This window comes from Lemur catta, chromosome X, assembly GCF_020740605.2.
Source record: "Lemur catta isolate mLemCat1 chromosome X, mLemCat1.pri, whole genome shotgun sequence".
In the NCBI taxonomy this organism is placed as follows: Eukaryota; Metazoa; Chordata; class Mammalia; order Primates; family Lemuridae; genus Lemur; species Lemur catta.
The window spans coordinates 57,921,391-57,943,525 of record NC_059155.1 but is presented as its reverse complement, the minus strand read 5'-3'; the positions used below and the strand labels follow the sequence as shown (position 1 = coordinate 57,943,525).

Below are 22,135 nucleotides of genomic sequence, written 5' to 3'. Positions count from 1 at the left end.
TCATCGTATATTTTAACAATCTGTTTATTTATTCATCCCTCCACAGAACCATCCCCCACAGCGGGGAGATTATTTGGAGCGGGTCAAAACCTGGGGCCTGGAATCTACAATCTAAGGTGCCTTCTTCCCTCATTTTGTGGCTTAGGTGGGGGCATGGTTCAGGCAGAACTGGTATCACCTTTTGACACCAAAGAGGACCCTAGGCACACCCATAAAAGTGGTCACACCCAGGAGTTGATTGGCAGGCTGGAAGACAAAATTCTCCCAATAAAGGCACTTTTGCCTCAATAGGAGGCTGGGAATTGGTAGGCTGGGAGTGTTGTGGGGGTGGAGTTATTCCGATGCAGGACTTATTTGCAGGTTGCAGAGAGAAATGAGAGGAGTGCGCCTACACCGAGCCATCTGTGGGGTCTGCAAATGAGGAAAAGAGAGAAAGCATTGGCTGGATTCACGTGCCCATTTTACAGACAAGAATAGTGAGGCTTATGGTACCAACTGGTACAAAAGCCATAAGCACCAACAAGGAACACAGTTGGCATTCATATCTTTAGGAGATCCCTTTCCTTTTCTCCTCTGCCCTCTCAGCAACCCCTCTACACACACACACACACACACACACACACACACACGAAAACTTACCAGTGGGAGCTGCTGTATGTCTTTGCTGCCGAAGGGGGAAGGTGACGTAGGCATCATACCCAAAAAGGCATGTAGCGAGTAGGCCCAGTACCTAGGGGCAGGATGGGAGCGAGGGAGGTTAGATTAGGTGGTCAGCCCATTCAGCCTCTTACCTCCTAATATCCACCACTGCCAGCACCTGGCCCATGAAGCATGGTGACTCAAGCCCAAACTGGGAAGCCAGAGAGCCTCAGAGAAAGGCCAAGAGACTGGATTCTAGCCCACCCTGCCTCCTTCTAGTACCTCTCAACACAGGGCAGCCACACCAAGGCCCCACATATATGGCACAATTCATACTACATTTGAGACAAAGTTCTACAGAGTTCTAGCTGGTGGTAGTCTAGTGTGTTGACAAAGGGGCCACCTGTTGGTACTTCCCACAAAGGTCTTTGTGCTGGACAAGGGACAGCCCTTCACAGCAAATGAAGATCTTAAGAGGCAAAACCAGGGCCTGAGCCAAACTTCCCTGCAGGCCTGAGGGCAAGTGCCGTCTGCTATGGGTATCACACTTTCTGCCAGGAGCACAGGCAGAAATGGCCCCCGGATCCTCAAACCCTTCTCTCTGTGATTTGGAGCTGCCTCCATGGTCGTTACCCCTGCGACGATTTTGGAATGGTTTCCTCTCTCAACAAGGACAACAATGGAGGTGATCAGGTAGAGGATCGCCGCTATGAGGGTTCGGAAGAAATCCTGTGAGGTGTAGGAAGAAGAGGAAAATCAGCACCCAGAGTTCCCCAGACAATCCTAACTGCCCAGGCCCCTCCCCAGCCTTGCCATTGTTGACCCCCTTCTCACACTCCAGGGCCAGTTGATGAATGGTATCTTGGCGTGCAGGTCACACATGTAGATGACAAAGAAGATAGCAGCAAGGATCATCTCAACCACCGACAGGGAAGAGTATCCTGGCGTGGAGGCACTGAAGCAGATCAGAATCACCAGGCACAATATCTGGAAGGGTGACATGGGAAAGAGGGCCTCTATCAGCTCTCAGGACTGAGGAGATTGGTTTAAATTGGGGGTCTCAAACTCAGATGCTTACCAGGACTGGGAAAATGACACACAATAACAGCTACACACGTTTTGTGTCCTCACTGTGTTCCAAATTCACTTAATCATCACAATAATCTAATGAACTGAGTACTATTATTAGTATCTCTATTTTATAGATGAGAAAAGTGAGGCACAGAGAGGTTAAATGGCTTGCACAAGGTCACCCCACAAGTAAGTGGAGTTGGACTTCTCAGTTTCCCCCCTTTTCCGCTCTAGGGTATGGGCAGTCTGAGTAGTGGCTCTGCCAGGTGTTTTGTGAGCATCGCTGGCGCCAGCTCCTTGGCCTTGAGGGGGCGGGACATGTGGTTCCCCAGACAACTCCTTTGGGAAGCCCTGAGAGTGACACCAGAAGGGCAGGGCTCCCTTAAAGGCGCCGCACTCCTTTTACAAGTGACTCAAAGGCGGCGCCCACTTCAAAGGGGGCGAGAAACCGAGGCTCCTGAGCAGCCCGAAAAGTTAAGGACAACCCACCCGGCCCCAGAAGGGCAAGGAAGAACTGGTGAAGGGTGGGGCGCCCTACCCCGCGGGACTAACACTTGGGGCCCCACCCCAGCAAGGCCCGCCCCTGGGCGCACTGCCAGCCCGCCCGCCAGTGCTCAGGCCGCGCCACGCCCTGCCACGGGAGGCCCCCCACTTCCCAGCCCCCCGGGACTCCTTCCACGCGTCCACTGATGAGTCCACGCGGGCTTCCCCCACGAAGCCCCCCCATAGGCGTTATAGGCTCCTCGTCTTACCCCATGGCCACCAGCTCTCCGACCACCAGCTCTCCGATCACCTTCTCCAAACCCCACCGACTTGCCTTGCGCCCCTACTTTCGGGCTTCCACCACGAACCCACTCACCGGCGCCCCCCTACCGAGCTCCCGGGCCACGTGCCTGCCTCACCCCAGACTGTCCAGTTCCGCGTGGTGCAGCCACCCCACCTCTCCTTTGCCCACCCGCCTGCCCCAATATGCTCACAATCTCAGCAAACAGGAGGATTCCCTTTCGGGTGCGCGAGAAGCTGGTGCAGGCGGCCCAGCAGCCTGGGGCCGAGAGGCGCTCAGAATCCGCCATGGCATGGGCCGGAGTCCCTGCGGCCGCGGAGGATCTGCTCGCTTGCTCGCGGGTTCGAGGACGCTGCACACCCAGCCGTCTTGCCCGCTGTCTGGCCGGGAAGGGGGCCCCCGGGGCGAAGGAGGGAGTGAATCACCGAGCTGAGCAGAGGCGGGCGGGGCCGGAGGGGGCCGGGCCAGGTGGCTGCCGCCCCGGAAACCCCCTCGCCCCGCCCGCTGAGGATACGCCCGGCCTGGCGCTCTGCCTCGGGGCGCCCCATCTCCAGGTGCTTGGCAACTCGGGTGCCAGGCGCTATAACCGCGAGACCCTTCGCCTTTTCAGAATGTAAATGCGCCCGGGACAGCCTCTACTCGGAACCACGGGAATCTGGCTTTGGGAGGGAGTGACTCAGTGTCCTTAGCTGAGAAACGGCCTAGGGCATGGTTAAACCTGAAAGACTCGGGGCCCGGTACGTTTCCAGAATTCAGAATGCTTTGGATTTTAGAAAGTTTTCCCCGTGCATATACTCTCGGCAGGGTCTGGGGCTGCTGCATTAAAAGAAAAGAAAAGAAGAGAAGAGAAGAGAGAAGAGAAGAGAAGAGAAGAGAAGAGAAGAGAAGAGAAGAGAAGAGAAGAGAAGAGAAGAGAAGAGAAGAAAGAAAAGAAAAGAAAAGGATAATAAAGTAATATTTCCTCAAGAAAAGGTGTGAACGTTCACAATAAGTGGATAAGTAAGGACTGAAAATTGTTCATCGTGAGGTCAAGTCAGATTTTGTAACCAAATGGTGTCAAACTTGTGGGAAAACAGTCGGTTTCTAGAGGTTTTTGGACTTCAGATTTTCGGATAAAGGATCGTGGACTGTGGAATAAAGCTCTTAGCAGTGGTGAGGATGAGATCCTGCCAGCGCAAAGGCTGAGCGAGAGCGGGGCCTGGTGCGCATGGGGTGCGCATTGTTAACAGTGTTAGAGCCCAGGGAGCCCAGGGTCTCTCTCACTCTGTGCTCTGCAATCCCAGAGAATTCCTGGTGCTAAATGCTGGGCCTCAGTTTCCTGGCTGAGGAGAGGGGCCAGCCAGCCCAGCCCTAGATGAGGAATGGTGAAGTTTATTGCTAGATGCTTGGCAAGATGAGGGCCCCCTCTTTCAGCCCAGGTTGCTGAAAGACTAATTGAATAGTGGAGGGAATGAAACATACTTCTCCCAGGGCACAGCATGTGCTTTCTGACTCTGTAAGAACATGCCTGAGTTTCTGGAACAAGACAAACCGGGCTTACGTCTCAGAGCCTTTGCACTTGCTGTCCCCACTGCTGTCAATGCCCTCCCCAAGCTCTTCATACCTCTGGCTTCTGGCCATTCAGGTCCCAGCTCAAGTATCATGTCTTCAAAGAGCCCAGAAGCCCACCATCATCTCCTCCCACATAACCTCATTTTTTTAAATTTCAGAGTATTATGGGGCATAACCTCATTTTGCTATCTTCATAACTCTTGCTTCTCTCCAAAATTATCTTTTTAAAATTAGTTTTCTTGTCTTTCTTATCTGACATCTGTCTACCCTTATTACGTCAGCTACACAAAGATAGAAATCTTCATGTCTGGCTGGGCGCGGTGGCTCATGCCTGCAATCCTAGCACTCTGGGAGGCCGAGGCAGATGGATCCTTTGAGCTCAGGAGTTCAAGACCAGCCTGAGCAAGAGCGAGACCCCATCTCTACTAAAAATAGAAAGAAATTATCTGGACAACTAAAAATATACACAGAAAAAAATAGCCAGGCATGGTGGCACATGCCTGTAGTCCCAGCTACTTGGGAGGCTGAGGCAGGAGGATTGCTTGAGCCCAGGAGTTTGAGGTTGCTGTGAGCTAGGCTGATGCCATGGCACTCTAGCCCGGGCAACAGAGTGAGACTCTGTCTCAAAAAAAAAAAAAAGAAAGAAAGAAAGAAAGAAATCTTCATGTCCTTAATGGCTAAGAATCATATGAAAAAATGCTCAACATCTCTAATCATCAGGTAAATGCAAATCAACACCACAGTGAGATATCATGTATCTCCAGTGAGAATAGCCTTTATCAAAAAGTCCCAAAATAATAAATGTTGGCGAGGATGAGGAGAGATAGGAACACTCATACACTGCTGGTGGGACCACAAACTAGTACAACCTCTGTGGAAAGCAATATGGAGGGCCAGGCGCAGTGGCTCACGCCTGTAATCCTAGCACTCTGGGAGGCTGAGGCGGGCAGATTGTTTGAGCTCAGAAGTTCGAGACCAGCCTGAGCAAGAGCGAGACCCCATCTCTACTAAAACTAGAAAGAAATTATATGGACAACTAAAAATATATATAGAAAAAATTAGCCAGCCATGGTGGTGCATGCCTGTAGTCCCAGCTACTCGGGAGGCTGAGGCAGAAGGATTGCTTGAGCCCAGGAGTTTGAGGTTGCTGTGAGCTGGGCTGATGCCACGGCACTCTAGCACGGGCAACAGAGCGAGACTCTGTCTCAAAAAAAAAAAAATATGGAGATATCTCAAAGAGCTACAAGTAGCTCTTGATCCAGCCATTTGATCCTACCATTTGATCCAGCAATCCCATTACTGGCCATCTACCCAAAAGAACAAAAGACATTCTGAAAAAAAAAAAAGGCATCTGCATTTGAATGTTTATAGCAGCACAATTCACAATTGCAAAGATGTGGAAACAACCCAAGTGCCCATCAATCCATGAGTGGATTAATAAAACGTGGTATATGTATACCATGGAGTTCTACTCAGCCACAAAAAACAATGGTGATCTAGCACCTCTTGCATTATCCTAGATAGAGCTGGAAACCATTCTACTAAGTGAAGTATCCCAAGAATGGAAAAACAAGCAGCACATGTACTCACCATCAGATTGGTATTAACTGATCAACACTTAAGTGCACATATAGTAGTAACATTCACCAGGTGTCGGGCAGATGGGAGCGGGGAGGAGAGGATGGGTGTATACACACCTAATGGGTGCGGTGAGCACCGTCTGGGGGATGGACATGCTTGAAGCTCTAACTCAGGTGGGGCAAGGGCAATGTACATAACCTAAACATTTGTACTCCCATAATATGCTGAAATAAAAAAAATTGAAAAAAAGAAATCTTCATATCTTGTTCCCCTGGCATCTCCACGGTACCTATCAAAGTGCAAGATATATAGAGCCAGGGTTCAATTAATACTTGTCAACCAGGCTGGGCAACATAGCAAGACCCTGTCTCTACAAAAAAATTAAAACTTAGCCAAGTATGGTGGCACACACCTGTAGTTCCAGCTACTGGGGAGACTGAGGCAGGAGGATCGCTTGAGCTCAGGAGTTTGAGGTTGCAGGGAGCTATGATCATGCCACTGCACTACACCCTGGGTGACAGAACTAGGCTCTGTCTCTAAAAAAAAAAAAAAACTTGTCAAGTCAAATTCAGGTTAAATTAAGAGGACAGGCTTGGGAATCAGGACTCAGTTAAATCTTACTTCAAACCCCCTCCCTCAAGCTACTTGCACTCTCTGGACCTCACTTTCCTCCTCTGTAAAATGGACATATCAGGGTTGTTGAGTAGATATGTAACTACTGTAGATGAGAATTAATATTGCAATAAAGCCAGTAGGAGGGATAAGACTAAGCAAATAGTGGCTGGGGTTACTATTATTAGTCTCCTGGGTGTGACTGTGTTTATAGGACTGGGGGACTTGAGCCCTTTGCTGACTTCTGTAGAGCCACACCTCCACCAGGCTCTGAGTCAGGGGTAGCTGGAAGCCACCCTGGCACACTCCCCCACAATGTCTACAACTCTAACCATTCAGGTGTTCACCTCTTCACCTCTTCATACTCAAGCTCCCAGCTCTCCCAGCTTGTCTTTGCAGTTCCTCTCTTCTCTCCAGACCACCCTGGACTCACACTCTGGTCCTATAATTTCTCTCTTCTCTCCTCACCCCCTCCCCATAGCAGCGAAAGTTCCCCAGTCAGACCACAGCTTCCCTCACTGAGGGGATGGGGCCAAGTGTTCAGGATGTGGTGACAGCGGTGGTGACTGGACATTTCTGGCCTCTGCCAGCGCCCGCCTCGCCTCGGGGCTACCCTGGTTGGAGTCCCGCTGGCCATATAAGCCTCGGCTGTCGGGCTCTGTTCCCAGGGCGGAGGAAAGTCTGAGCCTTTCCTGGGATCGGGAACGCCCAGCGTGTGGCATGTGCACACAAGCCCGCTTACAGTTCCTCACCATCTACGGAAAAGGGGGGCGTGGCAGAAAAGTTCTAACAGCCTTTATTTATTAATATTATTTTATATGTACTTCTAACAACTAACAGCCTTTTTTAGCCTGGCCTGCCCAGGGGCCTGACTCACACCTTCCTGGCTCCACCCCAAAGGGGGCTCCAGGGCCCCAGCCAGTGCCCTGAGGGTGGCAGTCTACGTGCCAGCAAAAGCTAGCCGACTAGGCCGGAAGTGGGAGACCGCAGGCTCCTGGCGAAGGAAGCGCCCTGCTTCTAGCCTTGCTATCCCGGCGACAGCTGAGGGTCTGGACGATTCTGAGCCAGGACTGTGGGTATATTGGTGCACACCCGCCACAATAACAGGCCCACCTTTGCACTCCCCATTGCCACGCACAATAATTATGTGTGAGCCACTGCACACCTCCAACAAGGTGACATGAATGAATGGGGAAAGGAGCAGGAGTTGGCGAAGACAAAAGGAGTAGGGAGAAAGCACGCCGGGCTGAGGACAGGCAGAAGTAAAGACCCATCTGGAAGCATGAAAGAAACGGCACGAAGCTTGTCAGTGGTTACAAGAAGAGGCACTGCTGGAAACCGGATCGACCCACCCACCCGCTTTACAGAGCGGACTGGGCAGCCCCACCCCGCCTAGAGCACCTGGCAAGTCAAGACTGGATGGAACCATTTTAATACTTCCCTCGCCCAAACCAGAAGCGCAGGGCTGGCCGGGCTGGACCGGCCGTACCACTGACGTTGAGAGGGGAGTGCGGGCTGACTGACTGCGCAGCGGGACGAGGGGGGTGGGGACCAGACCAAGCGGACGCTCGGGGCGGTGCCAGTGCGAGGCGAGCCTGGCACACCAGATCCAGGTTGGGCGGCACCAACGAAGCACCGAGCAGTCTGACATAGGCTCAGTGCCTCCGCCTTCCGGCTGACATCTCCTGAGCGAGCTGCGCCGCCCCAGAGACCCCTAGGGCCCGCGAGAGACGTTCCTCGCTTGGCACCAACCAGGGCCCCGGGGAACCCGGGATGCGGTCCTCACGGGGAGGAACCGCGGGACCGTGGGCCGCCGCCTCTGGACTAGGCTCCAGGCTGTCCCGGGTCTTGTGCGTTGTGCGGGATCGAGGGTGCTGAACTGGGGAAGTGCTGCTGCTGCGAGACCTCATCACCTCCGGCTCCCCAGGATCTGGGCTGCGATCTGCGGGTGGCGGGACTGAGGGTTAGATTGGGTGGTGAAGTGGGGAACAGAAATCGGGGCCCTTGGCTAAGGGTGGCCAGGAGAGCCCAAGGGCTTCAGGAGACAGAGATTCTGCCCCTTACAGAAACCTCCTTTCAAGGCCTGAAAGTGCCCCTTCAGGGACCAGCACCACCCCTCACAAGCCCAGACAACTCCTTTCTCAAGAACCCTCCCCTCCTGGATCCAGAACATGCCCCTCAGAAATCATTTCCCACAATCTCCACTGAAAATCAAACCCTGGTCTTAACCTAGGGAGAAGAAACCCGTCCCATCTAGGACCCCTGACTCTCCCCTCTCTCATCCCACCTCTCTTGACGCCCAAACCTTCTCCCAAGACTCTTTGTCTTTCACAACTAGACACCCTACCCTCTGGACCCCCTTCCCATTTCCTCTCGGCTAAGACCCACTCTGCCTTCCTCTCCCAGAACTAAGACTCTTCCTTCTGAACTCTACCTTTTACCCCAGACCCCTTCCCTTCTCTCTCCTCCCAGTACCTCTAAAGCTTCCCTTCTGAAATTCCTATCCTGGGCCGGGCGCGGTGGCTCACGCCTGTAATCCTAGCACTCTGGGAGGCCGAGGCGGGTGGATTGCTCGAGGTCAGGAGTTCGAGACCAGCCTCAGCAAGAGCGAGACCCCATCTCTACTAAAAATAGAAACAAATTATCTGGCCAACTAAAATATATATATATATAGAAAAAATTAGCCGGGCATGGTGGCGCATGCCTGTAGTCCCAGCTACTTGGGAGGCTGAGGCAGTAGGATCGCTTAAGCCCAGGAGTTTGAGGTTGCTGTGAGCAAGGCTTAAGCCCAGGAGTTTGAGGTTGCTGTGAGCAAGGCTGACGCCACGGCACTCACTCTAGCCCGGGCAACAAAGCGACACACTGTCTCAAAAAAATAAAAAAAAAATGAAATTCCTATCCTGGGGACCAGTCCCCCTCCCTGTCCCTGCTTTATTCCTGTCCAGGGACCCTGTGCCCCTCCCTGCCCTCACTTTTGAGAATACTCTGACCCTAGGCAGACACGGAACACCGGACCTTCCCCAGGGAGACCATCAAACCCTTCCCACTCAGAAGCCCAGCCTCTCTGCGAACCTCTCCTTCTCCTCACTGATCCCTGACTCCTCTCCCCTGGGAAACCCACCACCTCCTATCTGGGACCTTCCCACGCTCTCAGGCTTGCCGGGATGGGTCTTGAGAGGCCGGTAGAGCACCAGGCGGAGCCGGGGACCTCCAGTACGGATCCGCTCCACGACCTGGGCATGGGTGAGGCCCTGCGTTGACTCTTCGTTGATGTGGAGCACTAGGTCGCCGACCTGCAACAGTCCAAGGCAATGGTGTTGTAAGAATGGAAAATGGAGAGCACCCAAAGGCAGGGATAGCACCAACCAAGGGAAGGTGCCTTAGAGCTCACCTGCAAGCGACCACAGCGCTGTGCAGGCCCGTCCTTCAGCAGCCCGCGAACCGCCAGCGGAGCGTCCCCATTTACATCGTGGCCGCCGCTCAAGGTGAGGCCAAAGCCTGCGGAACCGCGGACCAGCTCCACACAGAACTGACCAGAGGTCTGGGACGGCTTCGAAGCATGATGTGCCTTACTCTGGGTCACTCCAGGAAGTGCACTACACGTACCCAGGGTCTCTGACCGACGATGCTAGAGTAAGGACACAGGTGTACAGAGACTGCCAGCCCAGAGGCAGGTGGCCTCGAATAGAAGGATAAGGTGGTACCTGGGGCTGGTGATCCACAGCAATGGGATGAGGCAGGCGACTGTCTGTGACTTCTATGTCTGCAGAGTCCAGCACGCTAACAGCTGGGGGATGAAAGAGGCAAAGAGGGCTATGGGGGGACACGCTATGGAAACTACCTAGGACTCCTTGAATTAACATTCTAGCCTCATCTACTTGCCTTCCTTCTACAACACACGTACAAACTGGCCCACCATTTAACTAGACATCACCCCCTCAAGTAATCTTAAAGGCTCAACAAACACCAATAACTGTCCGACCCAGCCTCCTTAACAAATAATCCTGGGCCCGCCCATTGGAATAATCCTACAGACCTCCCCACCTCCCTCTAATAACACGCAGAACCCACCCCTCAAACAACAGCTTTCGACCCACCCTGGAGGGTGCTACCCAGCAACTTGTCAAACCCTCTGATTAGCCTCTAATCCTCACCCCATTCCTCACATTTCGAGCCCCGCCCCCTTGCCTAGCTTTCCAGACCTGCCCTTTTGCTGAGTATCCGCCCCCCAGCACTCTCCAGGCCCCGCCTCCTCAGAAATCACTTTGGAAGCTCCGTTGACCAGAATAAGGATCCAGCCTCGCACTCTCCACTAATCCGACACTAGCCTACTGCAATAACCCTCAAGGAATTCACTAGGCTAACCCCACGGCCCCGCCCCCTGCAAGCACCCACAGAGCCCCGCCCTCCCATTGCACACCCCCTCGGCCCCACCCGGGGGAATAGCTAAGAACCCCGGGCCCGGCACCCCTGGACCCACCTCCACGCCACCCCCGCCCCCGGGAGGCCCCGCCCCCGTCACGCACCCTCCTTGGGGCGCAGGTGCAATGTGGCGCCGGCCCTGCGCACCAGCGCCGCCACGTCGGCCGCAGCTCGGGCCGCCAGGGGGCGCGCGTCCAGCCGCGCCAGGAGCTGCCGGGCGCTGGGGCCCGCTGGCAGGCGAGGGCCGCGGCCTGCGCGGGAGAGGTGGACAAGTCAACGCCGACCCTGAGCCTCGGAGAACCCCCATGCTTCTAGCCGTCTGAAGACCTAGAAATGATCATCTCAAGATACCCTGAGATCCCCCCAGCCACTCCCTCGGGAGTTCCGGAGCTCCTCCCGCTGTCCCTCTCCTCTCCCGCGACCCCCGACTATCGCGGGTATGCCCGTGGACTCCCCTACCCCACAGATGTCCTGGAGATAGCTATTTGACAGCAGTAGTCCTGGATACCTCCGAACATCCTGTGATTTTTCTCTGCAGGTCCCCAACTGCCCCCTAATAACCCCAGATGCCAAAGGCTTTCCCCACGATATCTCCAGGGACCCTGATTCCCCCACATATCCCGAGAGAACACGGCCTGACCCTGTAGCCACAGGGACCGCAAATTCCCCTCCGGATAGCCTAGGCAGCCCCTGCTACCCTGTGAATTTCCCCCCCCCGTTTCCCCACAGGGCCCACCTACCTCCAGATTCCCCCTCACAGGGGCCCCCAGCTCCCCCCGCCCCGCGTTCACTCCAGACCCTGAGTGCCCAGGTGTCCCCAGCGACCACAGGCAGACCCCTCCCTGCACATCTCCCTGGGTCTGGTGCACGGCCCCTTTGCTCGGGTGTGGGTAGAGGACCTCGAGCCCACCCCCGTCGCTGGTTCCCTGCCCGCTGCCACCGCCCCTTGGGCGCCAGAGCTGCTCTGTTTACCACCTGTCCAAGGAAAAGGTGAGGAGCAGACAGGCGGGGTGACGGTGGCAGGGGACGCCCCTCCTCCCTTCCCCATGCCCGGGTACCTCCTCTGCTCCCCCTAGGGTCCGTGGCGCCCCCTGCACGCGGCTCCATGGCCAGTGGTCCGCCCGGTGGACACACGGCCTCCAGCGACGCGTTTTGAGCGCTGGAATGCACTCACCTGGCGGCCCGCCCAGGCCTGGAGGCTGAGGCCGGCCAGTCCCGTGCCTGCCGCCCCGACCCGCGTGGTGACCTACCTGGCGGCCAGCAAGGAGGCCTGGCTGAGGGAGGCAGCACAAGCGCTCGGCCTTCCTCTGCCTCAGGCGCTGTCTTGGTTAACTGAAGACCCTGGCTGGGCTCTTCTTTCCATCCAGAGGATGTTGTTACTGCATGCATAGGAAGGGAAGAGGACACCCATAGAAGTTAGGGTACCGTTTGAGTTCTGACAACTAAACACAAGTATGCAGAAGTAGAGCCCAAGTTTACCAGGGAATTCTGCAATGGCCAACAGAACTTTGCACACAGTAGGCACTCAGTAAATTTGCAGTAAGAGTTTGACCACCATGGTCCCTACTGGGGAACTGGCAAGGTATTGGGGGGCTGGGAGGGGGCACCCTTGGGGCTTTGGGGGCCATAAAAGGTTTTGGGGCCCTGAGCATTATGGGGCTTGGGGACTGAAAAAGTGGGGAGACCAGGTCCTCTGGAGAGTAGAGAGGAGGTAGGGGCCTGGAGTTAAGGTGGATTTGGAGACACTGGGGTGGGATGGTACAGCAGCCAATGTCAGTGGAGGAATGAGGCCTCTTCTAAGTTTGAAAAGGGGTGTCTGGGAACATAGGCCCCAAGGGGGGTGCCCTTGGATACAATATGACTGTAGTGGAAGGAGGAATTCGGTTGCAGTGAGAGAGGGCCTGTGACCACCACTTTGCTGAAGAAGAAACTGAAGGTCTGAGAGGCTCAGAAGCCTGCCCAGGGCCCCCATAGCAAGCCAACAATTACACCAGTCTCAGGCAGCTTATCCCCAACACTCACTTGGTTGGTGACTGTTTCACTATAGGCTGTGGACACACTGTGCCCTCATGTCCATTCTGGCTGGTTCTGCAACCTCTCTGGTCCATCTTTCAGGGGCCCAGTGTTGTCATAGGTGAAAGGGGTGAACAGTTCCTGCTTTCATTGCTCCAACAATCCCTTGCCCCTCCCACCTTGGACCTGACCTTATCTGAGGGGGGACACATTGGACCTCCTTCACTGCTCTGCCCAGTTCTTGAGACTTCCAGTGTGGCCAGGAGATGGAGAGGGCAACTTCCCAATCTGGGGCTCCAGGTTTCAGGAAGCTGTGGATGGGGTAATGAGGTGCTTACACACCGGGGAAGGGGAGTTTGAGCCTCTGTAGCTCTATGGATGAAACAGTCTTACAGACTGGGGCATCTTCCAAGCACTGAGGATAGGTTGATGGTGAAAGGAGGCTTCCAAGTGCCAGGCAGTGTCCATGCTACCAAGGTAGGTCAGGGAGCTTGTCAAAAGGATGAGAGGCTTGAGGGTCTGGTGATGGGAACCTGCTTCCAGACTGGAAAATACTTAGGCTTGGGGCGTCATGAAGGAATGGGGGATCCAAGGATGTCCTCAGCGATAAATTACAGGGATGAGCACCCCAGGATGCTAGATAAGGGTTTGCTTAGAGAGCCAATGCCAGCAGGGCCAAAATTCTGGGAGCAGGGGCGAGGACTGGGGTTGAGAGAGTGGTGCTTGTGTCACGAACACTGCTGGCAGGGTTGGGGGTCCAGCTGGTATGCAGATGTGAAGGTGGAACCCCAGCCAATGCATTGTCTGGAGCCTCAATGTACCCCTCCAGGAAGTGGGACTGATGAGAAATTCGTGCTAAGATTGGCATGGGAATTAGGAATAAAGCTTCCAAATTGCCAGCACTGGGCACAGTCAAGCTATGTGGTAGCAGCGTTGGTGCTCATCTTTAACTAATATTGACTACAGTCACACTGCTCAGAGCCAAAGCCCTTCTTAGTCCTGCTCCAATGTTGGTTCAAACCAGTGCCTCTCAGCATCCTCCATTCATGAATATGAACAAATTACCCCTTTTAGCCTCACCTCATTCAAGGATTTAAGTCAATCCCTCTCATGCCCCACCCAATTCCTTAAACTTTTTATTTTATTAACAGATTGTGGTATGATTGACATTCAATTGGATAGATTTTGAATATGTTTACATCAGTGAAACTATTGTTACAATCAAGATATTGAGGCCAGGCGCAGTGGCTCACGCCTATAATCCTAGCACTCTGGGAGGCCAAAGTGGATGGATCGTTTGAGCTGAGGAATTCAAGACCAGCCTGAGAAAAAGCAAGACCTCGTCTCTATTTAAAAAAAAATAGAAAGAAATTATATGGACAACTAAAAATACATATAGAAAAAAAATTAGCTGGGCATGGTGGCGCATGCCTGTAGTCCCAGCTACTCGGGAGGCTGAGGCAGTAGGATCGCTTGAGCCCAGGAGTATGAGGTTGCTGTGAGCTAGGCTGACACCACGGCACTCTAGCCTGGGCAACAGTGAGACTCTGTCTCAAAAAAAAAAAAAAGATATTGAACACAACCATCTCTGCCAAAAGTTTTCTCCTGCCCCCTCTCTCCTGGCATCTGGGTCCCTTCCCCTAAAGCAATCTCTGATCTGCTTTCTGTCACTGTATATCAGTTTGCATTTTATCAGATTTTTATATAAATGGGATCATACAGCAGGTGCTCTTTTTTGGGGGGGTAGGTCTGGCTTCTTTAATTTACCATAATTATTTTGAGATCCATCCAAATCTTTCATTCATTTTTTTCCTGAGACAGGGTCTTGCTCTGTCACCCAGGCTAGTGGGCAGTGGCATCATCATAGCTCACTGCAACCTCTAACTCCTAGGCTCAAGTGATCCTCCTGGATCAGCCTCCTGAGTAGCTAGGATGACAGGTGGGCCACCCACCACACTGGGCTAATTTTTTTAAATTCTTTTTTGTAGAGATGGAGGTCTCTGACTTCTGGTCTCAAGCAATCCTCCCATGTAGGCCTCCCAAAGTACTGGGGTTACACGTGTGAGCCACAATGCCCAGTCATTCATTGCTTTTTATTGCTGAGTTGTATTCCGCTGTATTAATAGACCAGTTTGTTAATCCATTTACCTACTCATGGGCATTTAGGCTGTTTCCAGTTTTTATCTTTTTTAATTTTTTTTTAATATGAAGAGTGGGAATGAGCAGGGGAAGTTCAATTTCCTTTTGGGCTCCAGCAATCCTCCTGCCTCAGCCTCCCTAGTAGCTGGGACTACAGGTGCTTGCCACGATGCCCAGCTACTTTTTCTATTTTTAGTAGAGATGGGTCTCACTCTTGCTCAGGCTGGTCTCAAACTCCTGAGCTCAAGCAATCCTCCCGCCTCGGGCTCCCAGAGTGCTAGGATCACAGGAGTGAGCCACTGCGCCCGGCCCAGTTTTTAGCTATTAACAAATTCTATGGACTGAATTGTGTCCACCACCAAATTTATGTTAAAGTCCTAACCCCCAACGTGACTATATCTGCAGATAGATTCTTTAGTAGTTAATTAAGGTTAAATGAGATGATAAGTGTGGGGCCCTAATCAAATAGGACTGTGGCCTTATAAGAAGAGAAAGAGAAAGCTCTCTGTCCCTCTTTGTGTGTCCCTCTCTCACTATCTCCTTCACTCTCCTTCAGCGTCTTAACTCCATGTGAGGACACAGCCAGAAAGCAGCCATCTGCAAGCCAGGAAGAGAGCCCTCACCATGAAACAAATTGGCCAACATCTTCATCTTGGACTTTCCAGGTTCCAGAACTGTGAGAAATTTCTGTCGTTTAAACCACCCAGTCTATGATATCTGATTATGGCGACCCAGGATGACTAAGCCAAGAAATAAAGGTGCTCTGAATGTTTGTATTACAAGTCTTTGTGTAGATGTATGCCTTTAGGCAAATACTCAGGAGAGGAAAGCTCGATCACATGTGTACATTTAACTTTTTAAGACACCACCAAACTGTTTTCTACAGTTGCTATATCGTTTTACATTTTGATCAGCAGCATATTAGAGTTTCATTTCCTCTATATCTTTGGCAACACTTCGTATGGTCAGACTTAAATTTTAACCAGGATCCATAATTAATAGAAGCCGAGGAGCCTGAGGCAGAGGGAGGCTGAGCGCTTGTGCTGCCTCCCTCAGCCAGGCCTCCTTGCTGGCCGCCAGGTAGGTCACCACGCGGGTTACGGGTGGGGGCAACAGGTAAGAGACCGAGGAGCCTCAGCCTCCAGGCCTGGGCGGGCCGCCAGGTGAGTGCATTCTAGCGCTCAAAACGCGTCGCTAGAAGCCGTGGGTCCACCAGGAGGACCACTGGCCATGCAGCCGAGTGCAGGGGGCGCCACGGACCCTGAGGTATGGGGCAGGGAAAAGGGAGGGTGTGCATCTCCTGCCACCGTCACCCCGCCTGTCTGCTCCTCACCTTTTCCTTGGACAGGTGGTAAACAGAGCAGCTCTGGCGCCCAAGGGGCGGTGGCAGCGGGCAGGGAACCAGCGACAGGGGTGGGCTCGAGGTCCTCTACCCACACCCGAGCAAAGGGGCCGTGCACCAGACCCAGGGAGATGTGCAGGGAGGGGTCTGCCTGTGGTCGCTGGGGACACCTGGGCACTCAGGGTCTGGAGTGAACGCGGGGCGGGGGGAGCTGGGGGCCCCTGTGAGGGGGAATCTGGAGGTAGGTGGGCCCTGTGGGGAAACGGGGGGGGGAAATTCACAGGGTAGCAGGGGCTGCCTAGGCTATCCGGAGGGGAATTTGCGGTCCCTGTGGCTACAGGGTCAGGCCGTGTTCTCTCGGGATATGTGGGGGAATCAGGGTCCCTGGAGATATCGTGGGGAAAGCCTTTGGCATCTGGGGTTATTAGGGGGCAGTTGGGGACCTGCAGAGAAAAATCACAGGATGTTCGGAGGTATCCAGGACTACTGCTGTCAAATAGCTATCTCCAGGACATCTGTGGGGTAGGGGAGTCCACGGGCATACCCGCGATAGTCGGGGGTCGCGGGAGAGGAGAGGGACAGCGGGAGGAGCTCCGGAACTCCCGAGGGAGTGGCTGGGGGGATCTCAGGGTATCTTGAGATGATCATTTCTAGGTCTTCAGACGGCTAGAAGCATGGGGGTTCTCCGAGGCTCAGGGTCGGCGTTGACTTGTCCACCTCTCCCGCGCAGGCCGCGGCCCTCGCCTGCCAGCGGGCCCCAGCGCCCGGCAGCTCCTGGCGCGGCTGGACGCGCGCCCCCTGGCGGCCCGAGCTGCGGCCGACGTGGCGGCGCTGGTGCGCAGGGCCGGCGCCACATTGCACCTGCGCCCCAAGGAGGGTGCGTGACGGGGGCGGGGCCTCCCGGGGGCGGGGGTGGCGTGGAGGTGGGTCCAGGGGTGCCGGGCCCGGGGTTCTTAGCTATTCCCCCGGGTGGGGCCGAGGGGGTGTGCAATGGGAGGGCGGGGCTCTGTGGGTGCTTGCAGGGGGCGGGGCCGTGGGGTTAGCCTAGTGAATTCCTTGAGGGTTATTGCAGTAGGCTAGTGTCGGATTAGTGGAGAGTGCGAGGCTGGATCCTTATTCTGGTCAACGGAGCTTCCAAAGTGATTTCTGAGGAGGCGGGGCCTGGAGAGTGCTGGGGGGCGGATACTCAGCAAAAGGGCAGGTCTGGAAAGCTAGGCAAGGGGGCGGGGCTCGAAATGTGAGGAATGGGGTGAGGATTAGAGGCTAATCAGAGGGTTTGACAAGTTGCTGGGTAGCACCCTCCAGGGTGGGTCGAAAGCTGTTGTTTGAGGGGTGGGTTCTGCGTGTTATTAGAGGGAGGTGGGGAGGTCTGTAGGATTATTCCAATGGGCGGGCCCAGGATTATTTGTTAAGGAGGCTGGGTCGGACAGTTATTGGTGTGGGCTGAGTCTTTAAGATTACTTGAGGGGGAGGCCGGCACGGTGGCTCATGCCTGTAATCCTAGCACTCTGGGAGGCCGAGGCGGGAGGATTGCTTGAGCTCAGGAGTTCCAGACCAGCCTGAGCAAGAGTGAGACCCCATCTCTACTAAAAGTAGAAAGAAATTAGCCAAACAACTAAAAATAGAAAACAAATTAGCCAGGTGCGGTGGCGGGTGCCTGTAGTCCCAGCAACCCTGGAGGCTGAGGCAGGAGGATCGCTTGAGCCCAGGAGTTTGAGGTTGCTGTGAGCTAGGCTGATGCCACGGCACTCTAGCCCAGGCAAATGTGAGACTCTCTCAAAAAAAAAAAAAGGTTACTTGAGGGGGTAATGTCTAGTTAAAGGTGGGCCAGTTTGTACGTGGGTTGTAGAAGGGAGGCAAGTAGATGAGGCTAGAATGTTAATTTAGGGGATGGAGTCTAGATCGTTTCTATGGTGAGTCCCTAACCGCTTTCTCTGCCTGTTTTATCCCCCAGTAGTTATGGTACTGGACTCCGATGGACAATGATGTCATGGATAGTCGCCTTCCCCACAGACTCCTTTGACTCCCGCGCAGACGTCCTAGCATGACAAATACAGTAAGGCCTGAAAAACCTTGGGTACTTTTTGGAAGCTGTAAAAAGTCCAGGGTGCTGGAGACTACATTAATGAACCTTCGGGGCGAGAGGGCCGGGAAGGTGGTGGGAAAGGATGGGCATTGAAGGAGGGCAGTGGACAGGGCCAGGCTGAGAATCCAGCACAAGCCCTGAGTCAATATCGAGCATTGGGAAGACTCCAAACTCTGGCGCCAGGCACCCTGGATTCAAGTCTAACTCTGCTACAACCAGCTTCCTGACCTTTCTTTATTTTTTTTTAATTTTACCCAGGTAAATTCTACCCAAGCTTCCTGCTCTTTTGTTTGTCATTTTATTCTCTTTGTGAAAAGCTTAGCTACCATAATATAAAAGTATTACATATATTCATATTTTAAGAATCAGAATAAAAAAATGTTAGAACCCTGTCCTCTATATTTTCCTGTAACTACCACATCACTCCAGCTTCACTTCCTGCCATCCTTCAGAACGTTTTTTCAGTCTTCAGGTCCTCTTGGAAGTAGTATTGGGCACAGTTAATCTCCTTTTTGTCTTCTCGACCACCCCTCCCCAGAGCCCCCTGTGTCTGCAGTCTTAACCACACTTATAATCCCTGATTTTCCCAACATATTTTATGAGTTCCTTGGGGGCAGGGCCTGTAACAGAGTAGGTACTCAACCAAAGTTTATTGAATAAAAAACGACTAAATGGTGGATTTTGCAAAACTTGGGTATAGTCTTCCTTAATTATATGGCAAACAAATACTTTTCTAAATGTTTGTTACTCCTGATTTTGTTTTCAGGATGCAATGAAGACAGAAAAAAAGATCTTTTCTCCCATTATATTTTCACCACAAAATTTCGCATTAGGATCAGGGTAGGCTGGCATGATCTCTGTGGTATATGTGAGGAGCAAGTCAGAGACCAGGTGTGAACCAGCTGAGACGGCCAAACTGTCTCAGGGACCTCTTGTCTGAGCCTGCGTAAGCCTCTATTGCACGTACTGCCTCTGGTGGCTGCCCGAGGAAGTGATTATCACTTCAGCCATGGACAGTTTGCCTGGCAGGCAATGGAGCCAGGGGAGAAATCTGGCTGACAACACAACTGAGTGATCCATGTTCACATCATTAACAATAAGAAACATCAACATCTTGAACCCTCTGATATGATGTGATTATAAGGGAATATCATCTCTGTGACATTCTTGCCAAAAACTCATAATCTCAGTCTAATCATGAGAAATCATCAGACAAATCCATATTGAGGGACGTTCTACAAAATAACTGAAGTATACTTTGCAAAAGTGTTAAATGTCGTGAAAGACAAAGAACAACTGAGGAACTTTCCTAGACCGGAGGAGACAAAACAGTCATTACACTTATTTTGCAATGTGTGGTCCTAGATTGAATCCCAGAACAGAAAATGGTCTATAGTTTAGTTAATAGTATTACACCAATGTTAATTTACTGATTTTGATAAGTATACTATTGTTCTATTAAATGTTTAAAGGGATTTGGATAAAAGGCATATAGGAATTCTCTGTACTATTTTTGCAATATTTCTTTAAATCTAAGGATATTTCTAAATAAAAATTTAAATAATGCTGTATATTGAAAACCAGGGTAGCTTTACCACTGAAATTCTGGGACCCATCCCGGATGACCAGGGCTTCTAGGCCTGGAAACATGGCCATGGGACTGACTGAATAATGGGCTGCTTGTTTTCAAGACCATTCTCCAAACCACCATACTATTCAACTTTCCAAAACATGTGACTATGTCCCTATTTCATTTAATTATATTTATAGCTTTGCATTTAAAGGCTCTAGCATATAAATTCCACCCAAGGCATGTGCTATAATTTACCCCATTCCCTTCTGTTTATCATTCAAGTGGTCTTCTAGCTTTTGCCACAATAAATAATACAATGATGAATCTCATATAAAAATCATTTTACAGCCATGTGTGATGGCTCAGGCCTGTAATCCCATCACTTTGGGAGGCCAAGGAGGGAGGAGCCCTTGAGGCCAGAAGTTTGAGACCAACTTGAGCAACATAGCGAGACTCTGTCTCTATAAAAAGATTTTAAAAATTAGCCAGGTATGGTGGCATGTGCCTGTAGTCCCAGCTACTCGGGAGGCTGAGGCAGGAGGATCACTGGAGCCCAGGAGTTTGAGGTTGCAGTGAGCTATGATCACACACCACTGCACTCCAGCCTGGGTGACAGAGTGAGACACTGTCTCTAAAAAAAAAAAAAAATGTTTTATAGATCTTTGATGATTTCCTTGCGATGAATCTGTAGCAGAATTATAGTATTTTTTCTTGTGACTATTTGTCAAAATATCTGTCTTCTACTTTACAAACACTTAAGGTCCTACACAAGAGAGATCTGTCTCATTAATCTGTTACTGAACCCAAAAGGAGTCTGGCCTAAGTCTAGTTACTCACTGCACAGAACGCCAATTATTGAGACAATGAGGATTGCCAAAGAAGAAAGGAATTTTTAATATGAATGACATCAGCCAGGAGAATGGGAGAGGCAGCCTCAAATCTGTCTTCCCAACTGACTGAGGGCAAGGACTTTTATAGTGGGGTTTGAAGTCATGGTGTCTTCAGGTGGTCTAATTCAAGAGTCAGCTGTTGGTGATGGATGGTAAGTTGTTAGTCCTGTGGAGAAGTTAGTTAAGTCTGCTCCTTAGGCTTAACTTGTTTGAAAATCTGAGGTACCGGTGACAGAACAAAAAAATGACTTAGGGAGGGGGTCATTTTGCAAGACCAATTACAAAACAAAAAAAATTTTTGAGACAGGGTCTTGCTCTGTCACCCAAACTAGAGTGCAGTGGCGTGATCATAGCTCACTGCAACCTTGAATTCCTGGGTTCAAGTGATCCTCCCACTTCAGCCTCCTGAGTAGCTGGGACTACAGGCATGCGCCACTGCATCTGGCTAATTTTAAACATTTTTTTGTAGAGATGGGGTCTCCCTATGTTGCCCAGGCTGGACTCAAACTCCTGGCCTCAAGCGATCCTCCCACCTTCACCTCCCAACGTGCTGGGATTACAGGCATGAGGCACCATGCCTGGCCTGAATTACAAATCCTTGAATTCTTAGTAGCTGGCACTCACAATATGTTAAATGTTGCTGTATTTTTAAAATATCCATTTAAGTATCACTGTTCCCCACTGGCCTCTAGTTAAAAGGAGTGCTTTGTCAAGTACAAAAATCTGGCATTAGTAGACACCATTTCATGTCTATTATTTAGACATGTATGCAACCGACGCTCACTGATAATAGTTTTTGTAAGACGAGGATTCGCGGTGCACTCTGTTGCCTGGGCTAGAGTGCTGTGGCATCAGCCTAGCTCACAGCAACCTCCAATTCCTGGGCTCAAGCAATCCTCCTGCCTCAGCCTCCCGAGTAGCTGGGACTACAGGCATGCGCCACCATGCCCGGATAATTTTTTCTACATATTTTTAGTTGTCCAGCTAATTTCTTTCTATTTTTAGTAGAGACGGGGTCTCGCTCTTGCTCAGGCTGGTCTCAAACTCCTGGCCTCAAGGGGATCCTCCTGCTTCGACCTCCCAGAGTGCTAGGATTACAGCGTGAGCCACCGCACTCAGCCGATTTTTTCTTAATGGTTTATTTTATCAACACTTCCCACATCGGTAGGATACGGTAAGGTGCACACAGTAGGCGCTCAATAAATACTTGTCAAACACCTACACGAAAGAACGAACACCCAGCAAGGATGAATCCACCTACCACGCCTACCTCCCTAAAGAACTACATTTCCCTATGTGCGCGGCTCGACGCACTTCTATGAAACTTAAAGGAGCGGCAACTACTTCCTACGGCCCTGTCCGCCCTCGTCCCTGGTGCCGCAGTGCTTTGTGGGAAATGTCGTGCCTGCGCTCGTGGACCCGCCCCTGGCGA

General features: G+C 52.1%; 2 protein-coding genes across 2 annotated transcripts; both read right to left on the bottom strand.

Annotated features, from left to right (window-relative positions):
- Positions 1-6: 6 nt before the first annotated feature.
- PLP2 (proteolipid protein 2) lies at positions 7-2,944 on the bottom strand. The gene is made up of 5 exons (XM_045538699.1): positions 2,688-2,944; positions 1,474-1,626; positions 1,273-1,368; positions 640-730; positions 7-411 (listed from the first exon to the last, which is right to left on the bottom strand). Exons 1-5 carry the CDS (start codon positions 2,781-2,783, stop codon positions 389-391), a joined length of 459 nt encoding a protein of 152 aa, XP_045394655.1. The 5' UTR covers positions 2,784-2,944; the 3' UTR covers positions 7-388.
- A 4,696-nt stretch (positions 2,945-7,640) lies between these two features.
- Positions 7,641-11,178, bottom strand: MAGIX (MAGI family member, X-linked). The gene is made up of 6 exons (XM_045537879.1): positions 11,169-11,178; positions 10,765-10,911; positions 9,943-10,025; positions 9,630-9,866; positions 9,360-9,531; positions 7,641-8,180 (listed from the first exon to the last, which is right to left on the bottom strand). The coding sequence occupies exons 1-6, from the start codon at positions 11,176-11,178 to the stop codon at positions 7,894-7,896; spliced, it is 936 nt and encodes a 311-aa protein (XP_045393835.1). The 3' UTR covers positions 7,641-7,893.
- Between the last annotated feature and the right edge of the window lie 10,957 nt (positions 11,179-22,135).

What these genes read in the sequence shown, in the direction of transcription:
- MAGIX (XM_045537879.1), bottom strand. An exon ending in CTGTGGATCACCAGCCCCAG is followed by an intron (nt 9,867 to 9,942) that starts GTACCACCTTAT and finishes TCCTTACTCTAG; the next exon opens with CATCGTCGGTCAGAGACCCT. An exon ending in AGCGCTGTGGTCGCTTGCAG is followed by an intron (nt 9,532 to 9,629) that starts GTGAGCTCTAAG and finishes GGACTGTTGCAG; the next exon opens with GTCGGCGACCTAGTGCTCCA.
- PLP2 (XM_045538699.1), bottom strand. Translation starts at nt 2,783, where the DNA reads ATGGCGGATTCTGAGCGCCTCTCGGCCCCAGGCTGCTGGGCCGCCTGC. An exon ending in TCCTCCTGTTTGCTGAGATT is followed by an intron (nt 1,627 to 2,687) that starts GTGAGCATATTG and finishes TCACCCTTCCAG; the next exon opens with ATATTGTGCCTGGTGATTCT. An exon ending in ATTCCAAAATCGTCGCAGGG is followed by an intron (nt 731 to 1,272) that starts GTAACGACCATG and finishes TCCTGCCCCTAG; the next exon opens with GTACTGGGCCTACTCGCTAC.